Source organism: Podarcis erhardii, assembly GCF_964252035.2.
Source record: "Podarcis erhardii genome assembly, chromosome: 8".
Lineage (NCBI taxonomy): Eukaryota > Metazoa > Chordata > Lepidosauria > Squamata > Lacertidae > Podarcis > Podarcis erhardii.
The window spans coordinates 65,723,084-65,736,067 of NC_138499.1; the positions used below are offsets into that span (position 1 = coordinate 65,723,084).

Here is a 12,984-nt window from a genome sequence, read left to right on the forward strand (position 1 = left end):
AATTCATTAGGGCTTAGTTCCAGGTTAGTGGGGTTAGGATTGCAACCTAACTCATGAACCCGCTAGGAAAACTAGTATCTCTTGGTCTCTCCCCCACCATCTTTAGTATGAAGATGGTCATACTAATTTACCTTACAAGGTTGCAGTGAAGGCTGCTAACAATGTTTATAAAGTGGTCTGACTGCTATAAAGGCTGCCATATAAATGCTATGATGGTTTTCTTTCATAGTGATTTGACGGACTTGATGGATAAGTCTTGTTTTTACACTCACCAGATTTTTATATTAATAATAAATAAATAGTCCCGGTAGGTTTCTGGATTTGGGCAATTTCAAGATCTCCTCTGAAACCAAGAGAACTAGAAGCTGCCTTTGAGAAAAAGAAGTACCACTCTAAAAGCTGGGGTTCTTGGGCTTGCATAATAACACATAGTGCTGATTGAGTTCTCATTTGGCTTGGATAGAAGCTTCAAATTATACTCAGAGAAAACAAATCGTAGCAGATTATTTAAATAATAATCCCATTTGTTTCTGTAGATGGAAGATGATAAATGACCAGTCATTGTTGATGGCTTAGCACATTACTGAGAATCATCCATCACTAAGGTTACTCCGGGCAAATGGAATTAGTGAAGTTTTATTCCATTAGCCAAAAAAAATTTAAAAATTAAAATAATCTTTTGGGATATATCGCAGGGTTTTAAAAAATTATCTCCGGACAATGTCCTGTTGGAAGTGCACCCTCCAGTCTTCTATAACATATTATTATTTTCACTGCAAAATGATATTCTGGGGGGACACTTTTATGGGATACGGACCAGGTTATTTTTTGTCATCTTGCTAGGGTTGAGATATTTGAAGGGTGGTTTCCCCCCCTCCAGGGACGCGGGCGGCGCTGTGGGTTAAACCACAGAGCCTAGGGCTTGCTGATCAGAAGGTCTGCGGTTCGAATCCCTGCAACAGGGTGAGCTCCCATTCCTCAGTCCCAGCTCCTGCCAACCTAGCAGTTCGAAAGCACGTCAAAGTGCAAGTAGATAAATAGGTCCCGCTCCGGCGGGAAGGTAAACGGTGTTTCCATGCGCTGCTCTGGTTCTCCAGAAGCAGCTTAGTCATGCTGGCCACATGACCCGGAAGCTGTACGCCGGCTCCCTCGGCCAATAAAGCGAGATGAGCACCACAACCCCAGAGTCGGCCACGACTGGACCTAATGGTCAGGGATCCCTTTACCTTTACCTCCCCCCCCCAAAGCACAAAGTCAATGTTAGAGAGAATACCTTTTCAGAATTGCTTATAATTAAGTGATATAAGAGACAGCACACTCTTCTTCAAGGAATGGATTTGCCCCATCGTCATTTATCCACAAAACAACCCTGAGAGGTAGGTTTGGCTAGGTGACAGTGACTGACCCAAAATTACCCTACAAGCTTGATGGCTGAACCCTGGTGTCAACACTCTCATCACCATACCACACTGCCTCTCAGTTAACTTTAAACAATTCTCTTCTGCTTTGGGTTGTCCACTTTGCCTCTGAATTACAGCTGTGAATTCTCTAGGGGTGTTCTGATGTATTCCCCCCCTTTAGGGCAACCCCCCCCCCTCTTTAAAACATAGGTTATCTTTTCTATCACCAAGTTACCTACTCATGTATTACAGTTCAGATTTATGGCCCATCTACCACCATGTTTACACTATTCTTTCTCGCTGCAGAGAAGTTCCAAGGAATTCAACCTTGACCTGGGAAGAAAAATGTGTTCCAAACCGGTCCGGCCCCCGAAAGCTGATTGCAAGTTTGAATTGCGATGCTCTCCGACATGTCTATGGCGAGCTGGATGTTAATATTGAAAGTGCTGTGTGAAAGGCTTTCTCCTTCTTCTTTCATCCCTACAAACCCCCCGCCCCTGCCCCACACATTGTATTTCAGAAATTTCATTACCGGGAAATATAAAGTAGAAGTATCTACCCTAATCCGAATTCATTCATAATCCAAATCTTGTATGTATACATGGTGTGTGGCTAGTTGGATGGTTACTCTTGTTTTGCAGTTTCCTTTTGAAAAGCTATCCTACAAAAACCCTGAAACCACACTCTTTAAACACCCAGACTTTTAAAAGGGTGGGTGGCAACAACATGCATTGAGAAATTACCATATCTTGCGCCAATGTCATTTAAGATGGAAAAGAGCAGCACAATAGCAAAATAGGTCTCTTCCACGCCCGTGCCCATGCTTTTCAGGCAAGAAATGTGGCGGTTAATTTCATTTGCATCCTGCCGGTACTCCAAAGAGTTTAGGGTTGGAATTATGGCCCCCTCCCATAATGATTTAGGTTAGACTGAGGGGTAATGAAGGGCCAAGGTGAGCTTCATGGGCTAGCCTATTCAAAGGCCTCCTGCATTCTATTCCAACTCTCTTGCCACTATACTACAATTGTTCTTGTCATAGCTTCATGCACACTGTTCTTTTATGCCCAGATCTGGCACTGAATTGCCTATACAGTGGTACCTCGGGTTACAGATGCTTCAGGTTACAGACTCCGCTAACCCAGAAATAGTACCTCGGGTTAAGAACTTTGCTTCAGGATGAGAACAGAAATCGTGCTCCGGCAGCACGCCACCAGCAGGAGGCCCCATTAGCTAAAGTGGTGCTTCAGGTTAAGAACAGTTTCAGGTTAAGTACGGACCTCCAGAAGGAATTAAGTACGTAACCAGAGGTACCACTGTATATATATCCAGTGATGGAAGGTAACTAAACATTGCCACCAGAGGTGTCAGCTTGTGAGGGTGATTGGGGGGTCAACATCAAGCACGTGTTACCAGGACATCAGGAGAAGATGGGGCGGAGCCAAATGCAGTGGCCACATGGCTCAATGGGCGGGGGCGCCACCTCCTTGGTGCCGCCACCAGGGGCAGGCTGCTTCGACCCACGGCAGGAGGAGGAGGAGGAGAAGGAGACGGCCACTGGAGCCACTGCACTTTTGGGATGGGGGAGGACTGACCCCCTACCCCCAAAATATAGGGGGCCCCAAAAGGGCACAGTCCCCAGGATCCAGCACCCCCAGTCTCCACCCATGAAAAATGTATTTCAAAGTGCAGAAAATTATTCAAGATTAGATTAATTTAGGCCAATGAAGCTGTAGGCTATATTCTTCCTGCTTGTTCCTATGTAATTATGGCCTCTTACATTAAAGCCAGGACAATTTTAAGAGGTTCCAGTCTCTGGGGAGCTTTGAACTTTAATTTTAATTTTAATTAAGGCTTGATATTTTATATTTTAAAAAATTCTGCCAAGAGTAATAAAATGGCCTAAGTAGATACTATCCCGGAACAAGCTTGTCCGTGCACAAATTTGGAGTTGATGCCACAAATAATTTTGAACACTTATGGGCACCTCCATGTCCAATACGTTTCCTCTGAACATTTTGAAAATGGTGGTCAATGTAAGGACATCACAAACTGAAGGGGGTGGGGTCAGGGGAGTCATATGACCTGTCATGTAAATGCTTTAACACCTCACCAGACCATAGTTTTTCTAGATAGCCACTCTGAGAAAAGACGGAGTGTAGCAGATCATAGATGAAATATGCATCCCTTACGCTGGCCTGCCAGGATATTCTGTTGCAATGACCACTTGGGCCATCCTCCTGTCTCTAACATGGCTGCCATTCCATGGACCAACATATATGGCTGCATTGACAGAGAATCTGGGGTTGAATTAAAACATTGTGTGGGTGCATTGAGACCCCTGTATTCAATCCTGCCAGCTGCTGCTCCAATGAGTTAGAAGATAAGATTGAAGTTATTATTAAGCCACGTCAGACAAATCTTTGATGCGCCATGAGTCTCTTTCCTGAAATATTATCTAACTGAAATGTGTGCTGTTGATGAACTGCATTTGCTTAGAAGCTCTGATTCATGTTGCTATAATGAGCTGTATCACCTGCTTTCCATTTGTCTGAAGGACAACCTTCTGAGGCTCAAAAGCTCACATTCTTTCCAGTTTATCAACCAAAATGTATGCAATAAAAGAATGAATTTTCCTGGATGCATCTCTCCTATGTTGCACAGGTTCCTTCCTGACTTTTTCCTTGCAACCCCTACAAGCGAGGTCCAATATGACAACTTCAGGATTGATGCACAGCAATGTTTTCCTCAAGGTTCACATAGTGTGCTCAAAACCACACTGAGTGACAGCAAGGTCACAGAGGTTCCCGTCTGACAATCATGTTTGTTTCAAAGGTTATGGTAATTTGTAAAGCCTTTTGTTCTGGGATGCTCAAATTTCACTCCTACAGATGCTTCCCCTCCCTCCCTTTACAACTGCAATGAGATTTTATCGTTTTATGTTATAATATTCTAAAAGGGTTGTGTCTTCCATCTTCCAGTTTCAACAAAATGTCTTCACATATTTCCCTGTTAAGAAACTGCGTGGATGCAATATTTAGAAGAAGGTAAAAGCAGCTGGGCATATATTTGAAGTTAGTATTCTTATGGATAGAATGCCAAATGTTCTATCCATTCCATAGGAGCAGAGTGCAGATTTCAGCACTAACATTGTTATGCTTTTCAGTTAAAATTCCCAGCTTTTATTATCTAATTATTTTAAATTAGGTGTGTGTTTACTGCATAGTGTATTAAAGCTGTATTAGTTTTGCCTGGCACTTAAACTGAAGACAGGGAAGGAGGGAAATATGCATGTATGCATGTACATATATATAAGGCAATAAGAATATGGACCTACCAGCTTTGGGAGAGAAAATGTTCAGAAGTTTCACCCTCAGCCATTAGATTAATTGTCTAGGCTCAGTCTGGTTTGCCTGCTCATCCTTTTCCAGAATTCAAATGCATGGAGACTTGAGCCTTGTTTCTTGTTGGTAACAGAGTACTCCTCTTACTTCTGCACATTCTTTCTGAGAATAAACTCTGAGACTGTGCATCAAAAAAATGTCATATATTTTACTTCACAGTAAATATATTTTACACCACAGAGATCACTGGGTGATTGCTTTCCTATCGCTTGGATACCAAGTTTCTGCAAAGTGGAAAAGGACTTGCAGCTAACATTTTAAAACAGGCTTCCTCAACCTCGGCCCTCCAGATGTTTTTGGCCTACAACTCCCATGATCCCTAGCTAGCAGGACCAGTGGTCAGGGATGTTGAGAATTGTAGTCTCAAAACATCTGGAGGGCTGAGGTTGAGGAAGCCTGTTTTAAAAGTATTTTGGCATCCTTTGTTTTGCCAGTCAGCAAAACTGTACTACTGACCTTTAAAAATTGGGGAAGCCAAACACTGAAGCATTCTGCTTTTTCACCAATAGCCTATGGGGCCAAAGACCCACCAGTGCACTTGATACCCTTCTGTACCTGAAACTAAGCATCTATAAAGGTAAAGGGACCCCTGACCATTAGGTCCAGTCGTGGCTGACTCTGGGGTTGCGGCGCTCATCTCGCTTTATTGGCCGAGGGAGCCGGTGTACAGCTTCCGGGTCATGTGGCCAGCATGACTAAGCCGCTTCTGGCAAACCAGAGCAGCGCACAGAAACACTGTTTACCTTCCCACTGGAGTGGTACCTATTTATCTACTTGCACTTTGAGGTGCTTTCGAAGTCCTAGGTTGGCGGGAGCAGGGACTGAGCAACGGGAGCTCACCCTGTCACGGGGATTCAAACCGCCGACCTTCTGATCAGCAAGCCCTAGGCTCTGTGATTTAACCCACAGCGCCACCCGTGTCCAAGCATCTATAGGTCTGACCAATACCTGAAGGAGAGACCTCTGGGAATCCTGTATAATGGGGCACATCTGGCCCTCCAGATGTTGTTGGACTCCAACTCCCATCATCCCTGTTCAATGGCCCTGTTAGCTGAGGCTGATGGGAGTTGGAGATCAACATCTGGAGGGCCACAGGTTCCTACTCCTCTATGAGCTACTTTGAGAGGGACAAGGCAGACAGGCAGATGTTGGTATGATTAGAGAAACAGCTGCATGATTGTTGCATGACTTAGGGCTTTACTGTATATTAATCCCAGCAGTCACGAAATTAAAAGACGCCTGCTTCTTGGGAGAAAAGCAATGACAAACCTAGACAGCATCTTAAAAAGCAGAGACATCACCTTGCCAACAAAGGTCCGTGTAGTTAAAGCTATGGTTTTCCCAGTAGTGATGTGTGGAAGTGAGAGCTGGACCATAAAGAAGGCTAATCACCGAAGAACTGATGCTTTTGAATTATGGTGCTGGAGGAGACTCTTGAGAGTCCCATGGACTGCAAGAAGATCAAACCTCTCCATTCTGAAGGAAATCAGCCCTGCGGGCTCACTGGAAGGACAGATCCTGAAGCTGAGACTCCAATACTTTGGCCACCTCATGGGAAGAGAAGACTCCCTGGAAAAGCCCCTGATGTTGGGAAAGATGGAGGGCACAAGGAGAAGGGGACGACAGAGGACGAGATGGTTGGACAGTGTTCTCGAAGCTACCAGCATGAGTCTGACCAAACTGCGGGAGGCAGTGGAAGACAGGAGTGCCTGGTGTGCTCTGGTCCATGGGGTCACAAAAAGTCGGACATGACTAAACAACTAAACAACAACAACAATCCCAACTTTGGGAAGGGGCAGTTTGATGCAGAGAAGCAGTGGGAGATAGGATGCTTATGTTCTCAGCTGTCATCTGTTGGAACAGAGTTTTCCTGTGGTGCAGGGCTGGGTAAGCATGCACATTGCAAAGAAACACCAATTAATAGACTTCCTTCTCAAAAAAAAGAAGGAAAAAAAGGAAGAGGGTAGAAATCAACAAGGAGTAAACATAACACAACTTCACTGCATGGGGTGCCTTTTTCTCCACCACATGAGCTCTTACGGCATTGGTGACAAGCTGGAACCAGGCCATGATTATGTACCAGTATCAATAATATTACATAGCCAACTCTGTTATCCTTATGTAGCCAAAAGAGCACCGCCCATGCACAAGAGGGAGGTATCAGCAGGGGTCCAGAAGCATCAAGATTTGGAGAAATACAAAAAAAAAAAAAAAAAACCATTTAGGGGGAAAACTATGGAACAACACCTCCCTCCCACCCACCCACCCACCTGCAAACAGCTGAATATAAGTCACCATTACACACTCAATTTGCTTTGCTTTGAATATTCTGCATCGTAGTTTGATGGCAAAAGAACATAAGGAGAGCCTGCTGGATCCGACCCCTGGCCCATCTAGTCAGCCTCCTGTTTCTCCCATTGGCCAGTTAGGTGCCCGCAAGCAGGATCTGAGTGCAACAACACTCTCCCCTCCCGTGGTAACTGGGACCCAGAGGCACCCAGTGTAGAGAGAAGGTAGCCATTGTGGATAGTTGCTGTTGAGACATTTAAGGTGGGTGTTCAATTTTCTAGCCAAATGCAAATCTCGAATGGGAAACAGTATTCTTGCTCCACACTGAATCCACTATGAAATGATACATTTTGCTGTGGAACAGATGCCTGCTTTATGTTGCGGAGTTTAAGCATCCATAGCATAAATGCAAATGCCAACCAAGTCTGGTTAATGCAGAACACTGGCCCTCTACATGTCTAAGCTGATGCCAGACCTTTCTAAGTGCTCCCACAACACAGATTGCTGATGTACATACAAACCTTACAACAGAGACTCTCAAGCAGCAAAACTGCACATTTTCCAACGTGCATCTTGCTCTTTGTCCTTTGCATCCGTATCTTCCTCCCAGACCTACAGTCTGGGACACGGCATGCAATGCAACCTGAAGCAATTTGCTGAGAAATAAATCCCACTGAGTCCAATGGGTGTATTCCCTAGTACGTGTGTGCAGCTACAGCCTTCGGCTGCATCTAGAATTTGGAGAACTAAGCTGATGTCATTGAAAACAGCAGCTCTCCATCTACTCCTCCTCGCAGCAAATCAAAACATGTGATGCAATGTCATCTCTGAAATCCCCCACCTCCTCCACTTCGTTGGTTTATGCTCGGTGTGTGTGTGTGTGTGCGCGCGCGCTGAAAATAAGAGCACAGTAAGTCCTCACCACATATTTCTCTTTACTACACTTTATCAGGGAGAGGAGGAGGAGGAGAGACAGACAGCCTCCTGTAACATCCAGTCTTACTGAAGCACTTAAAGGGGGAAAGGGGCTATTTCACATCAGTGCTGTGGTGTTCCTGGTCCACACAGGTAATTCAATTAAAATGGAAGCATCGGGTGGTATTCAACCAAGTTTTACTCAGGGTAGACCCACTGAAATTAATGAACATGGATAAATTAGGTGCATTAATTTCAAAGGGTCTACTCTGAGTAAAAACTAAATACCGCCCATGAGCTGGGATGCAATTTCCTAGGAGGAAATTATTATTTTTTAAAATTAAGTGCTAGGAAAGGTCTGTGATTGTTTTGCCTTTGACGAGTGCACAAGGGACCGATGGAAGCTATGGAATCCAGTCCCAATTACACAATTACCTCAGTCACAGAACGTTTCACATTGGCCACAGAGCCAATTTGACTCCTCTGATATTTTCCCATCCTGACCCTTTGCACTGGAGCTCTCCTCAAAGTCGCAGAGGGGATGCCATTGATTTTCACAAAGGAAGGGTTTTGCATTAGGTGATTTTATGTGAAACTTACAGGAAAGGCAAAAGCTTAGTCTAATGAGCTCAGTTCTTACCAACCTACCAAAGCACACAGGCAACCTTCTCTTGCACAGGAGCTCTGGAGCCAAAGGAAGGCAGTGTGTTTGTTCTGAAATGTTCACTCTGCAGCCAATTATCCCAGACTTCTATTGAAAACACTTGCTTTGTATAATTGTTCTTCCCTTCCTCTCTAATCTCCCTAATTGCGTGTGCAAAATGAGGCTGTGTTGAGAAGCAATTTTATTAGATGAATATCATAGTTTGGCATCTCTTTTGACCTCTTCACACGCAAGGATTTCCTCTATATGGAATTCATCTCCTTGACAGAAACACCTTGTTATTCTAAGGTGGCTTATCCTAGGCTTGAGGCAGCTAAGCAATCAAATAATAGCCAAGTTACAGAACAAAAAGGAAGTGACAGACCCAACAGGCAAAACTAATTGTTGCAAAGCAACTAACTTCCCCTGATACAATGCATTTCTGTGTGCTACTTTCACCAAAATATGTATCTTTGTAAGCATTACTTGACTGACAAAACGCGCTACAAAATGCAGAGAAGTGTATATTTCAAAAGCTGGCAGTGCTTTGGTTCAAGTAACACTTTCGAAAGCACGAATCAGATAGGTTCACTTTTAAATGTGAACTGAATCCTAACCCTAACCCATCCCCATCTCAGAGTCGGGCCTTCCCTTGCAATTCGTTTTATGGCTTGGGAGGCCATTGCACTAAGTAACTTCCCCACCTGCATGCTTTTGGCAGATATCATACATCAGCCAGACCTACTGCTTTCTGAACTGAGAGGAGTGAGTTACTACTTGTTCTCCAGTTGTTCAGGGAAGCGCTGTGCCTGAGTGGAAGAACATGTGGCTCCCAAGCCAAAGATCACAAGTTGGGTATGAGATAGAACTCCTATCTGAAACACTGCAGAACACCTGCAAAGAAAAAACTGAGCTAGAAAGAAGAAGAGTTTGGAGTTTGAATTTGATATCCCGCTTTATCACTACCCTAGGGAGTCTCAAAGCGGCTAACATTCTCCTTTCCCTTCCTCCACCACAACAAACACTCTGTGAGGTGTGTGGGGCTGAGAGACTTCTAAGAAGTGTGACTGGCCCAAGGTCACCCAGCAGCTGCATGTGGAGGAGTGGGGAAGCGAACCTGATTCACCAGATAATGAATCTACCGCTCTTAACCACTACACCACAACTGGCCTACAATCATAGCATTGTATGGCTGGAAGGAATCATTGAGAATCATCTACTCTAACCCCCTGCAATGCAGGAATCTTTTGCCCAATGTGGGGCTCGAACCCACAACTCTGAGATTAAGAGTCTCCTGCTGAGTTGGACCTATGGGGTGCCTTGGTCTAAGGCAGCTCTCCCCAACCCGTTGGGGATGTTCTCCTAGTATTTTGGACTAGAGCTCCTATCACACTTGCCTATTGGCCATCCTGGCTGAGCAACGGGTTGGGGAAGGCTGGTGTATGGCAGCTTGCACAGGGCATCTGGACCCAGCTGTTCAGAGATGCAAGAAAAGGATGCAGCCTGATTCTTATTCCCTGGGGTAGTCGGGAAGTCTCAAATCTAGAGCCATAGAGGGTGTGCACAAAGAATTTGGATCAACATTTCTATAGAGGGGTATGCTTTGTATGCAGAATGCTCCAAGTTTGATCCCTGGCATTTCAGATTTGAGAGGATCAAGCAGCAAGTGATGAGAAAGACCTTTACCTGGAGGAGAGCAGCTGCCAGTCAGAAGAGACAAGATTAGGCTAGGTCAGGGGTAGGCAACCTAAGGCCCAGGGGCCAGATGTGGCCCAATCGCCTTCTCAAACCGGCTTGCAGTAGACTGTGTCCTTTTATTTAAAATGCATCTCTGGGTTATTTGTGGGGCCTGCCTGGAGTTTTTACATGAGTAGAATGTGTGCTTTTATTTAAAATGCATCTCTGGGTTATTTGTGGGGCATAGGAATTCGTTCATTTTTTTCCTTCAAAATATAGTCCAGCCCACCACATGGTCTGAGGGACGGTGGACCAGCCCACGGCTGAAAAAGGTTGCTGACCCCTGGGCTAGGTAGTCAAATCACTTGACCTGGTATGAGGCAGCTTTTTATGATCCTAAGTGCTGTTCGGTGTGAGCTAAGGCAGTTTCACTGAGCCCGACCTTTATATTACAAATTATGTAGCACAACAATCATGCCCCTAACATTTACAGATAGGTAGCCGTGTTGGTCTGCCATAGTCAAAACAAAATAAAAAAAATCCTTCCAGTAGCACCTTAAAGACCAACTAAGTTAGTACTTGGTATGAGCTTTCGTGTGCATGCATATTTTTGACTATGGCAGACCAACACGGCTACCTATCTGTAAATGTTAGGGGCATCCCTAACATTGCAATTCTAATCACCTCATTGCAGGTTAGTTGAAACCAAGAGTCCTTAAGAGGGTTAGGATGAGACCCTGGTGTTTGTTAACTGACAGGATTGCTTATTTGCTTGCAAATCAAAGTTCCCATTATTGCAAAGGATCCTGAAACTTCTGTAATGCTCAAAAACACTTAAGGGATATTTTTTGCACTTGTTTCTAGAAAATGTTGATTCCCTTTCAGCTGATAAAGATGTCCCTGGTCCTCTGTGCTACAAGATCAGTAAATACAGAGAAGGTCTTTTGTTTTGTTTTTAAAAAAGCATGGACAGAGTTTGTGTCTGCAAGGGCCTCTATATTGCAGGCCCTTGGTTCTGAGTTGGGAGTCAGGTGGGGAGCTTGATATTGGCATATATAGGTCACACCGGGTGATTGCAGAGATGGCCTCTTGCCTCTAGATGGGGCTAAAGAGTCTCTGGTCAAATGACAGTAGCTAACAGGCCAGGCTGTGCACAGGAAACCTCATTTTGCAGGATATCAGGAAATGCTGATTGCAGGAGGTCTTCACTCCTCGTTGTAAACCCTGTTGCTGGATAAAGTAGTTCTGCCGGCGTGTGCCCTGCAAATAACAGCTGACGGCAAAACCCAACTCTACCCCCTCTTTGGGTTACAGCTAATCTTGTTTAATTGGACAGGGCTCGAGGTGTCACAGCTGAGCTGAGACACAATTCATTTATGTCTCTTCTGCGCAGTGCTCAAATCACCAGGTGGGGCCTGCTCCCACTTATCTTGTGTGTTGTGCCCCATAGCTGTTGTTTTCAGAAGGCTACTGAGGTGGGCAAGGCTCAATTAGAATTGGGCAGAGTGATGGGTTAGGGTTTGTGGGTTGCATTAAGAGTCCCCCATACCTTCCGTTCTAAAATTCAAGTACTGATAGTGTGCGGCAATTTAAAACATTGCATTTTTCGTCTCGCTTTCTTGCTACAGACTAGTTTCTCGTGTGACTTCATGATACCGATTATAAGAAAATCACAGAACTCCAGGGAAAATTGCTGCTGCTGCTCAATGGCCTTCGTTCTCTGTCCCTTGGCTGGTTTCACAGACATAGCTGCCAATACAGGGAGATGCAGCTATATATATAGAACAGAAAATTGGATGGACCTTAATGAGGGAGCTTCTGAACTCATATGGCTTAAGCATAATAGCATGCAAGAAATCACAGGCTGCTCTTGCAGAACGCAAATGCCACATGCAAGGGCGAACCAATCCTTGGTTTCCTTTGTGCTCTTGCAAAGCTACTGTGCCTGCTGCCCCAAATGCATATTTAGCAGCCCTGCTCTCAAAAACCTGTTCCTTTCATCCCAGACCAGCTTAGAAATAGCCCATGCAAGTCTGCCCAGAGAGATATATGAGGAAGCCCAAACATACATCAGAGTTAAAATTCAGAAGGAACAACCAAGAATCTTGGGGACCTTAAAGACTAACAAAATTTATTATGGCATAAGTGTTCATGGACCACAATCCACAGGTAAGTGTATATACTATATAGGACTGCAGGTGTAAGTGGCAATCCTGCACTCGCTTACCTGGGGGAAGGACCCACTAAACTCTATGTATTTACTTCTGAGTAAACCAGCTAAACCAGGTGTGGGTCTCAAACGCTCGGCACGTTAGGGACTTCCCCTGCATGCAAAGGCAGGCTCTGGTGGATTCAGCAGATGAGACCAAATAGTGGGTCCAACTGTGAAGGGGGTGGTTTCTGTATGTGTTGTAGAGGGAAGTGAGCGGCAGATGGGGCTGGTCCACCTGGGAAGCTAGCCCATCTAGGAGAAGGAAAACTCTGGTTCTAAACCTCTGCTGCCATGTGGGATATCTTCAGGAGAAGCAAAAGGCTAAGGAGTAAGCCCTACACAAATCTGGAGTGGAGTCCTAAGATGGTTGGTTGGCACCTTGTACGCCTCCTTCTGTCAACTCCTGCGGTCAAGTGTGTGTGTGGGGGTGTTCAGAAGTATTGCTCG

The 12,984-nt window shown here is 44.9% G+C and overlaps 1 protein-coding gene and 1 long non-coding RNA gene across 2 annotated transcripts in view; one reads left to right on the forward strand and one right to left on the reverse strand.

Annotated features, from left to right (window-relative positions):
* Positions 1-4,033, forward strand: part of F13A1 (coagulation factor XIII A chain) — an 81,142-nt gene extending 77,109 nt beyond the window's left edge. Inside the window, exon 15 of the mRNA XM_081873041.1 lies at positions 1,707-4,033. Coding sequence (XP_081729167.1) covers positions 1,707-1,854 — 148 coding nt within the window. The 3' untranslated portion in view covers positions 1,855-4,033. The remainder of the gene's footprint in view (positions 1-1,706) is intronic.
* The window catches only part of LOC309348104, a 436,068-nt gene that overhangs the window by 346,162 nt on the left and 76,922 nt on the right, over positions 1-12,984 (reverse strand). The gene's annotated exons all lie outside the window — the stretch shown is intronic.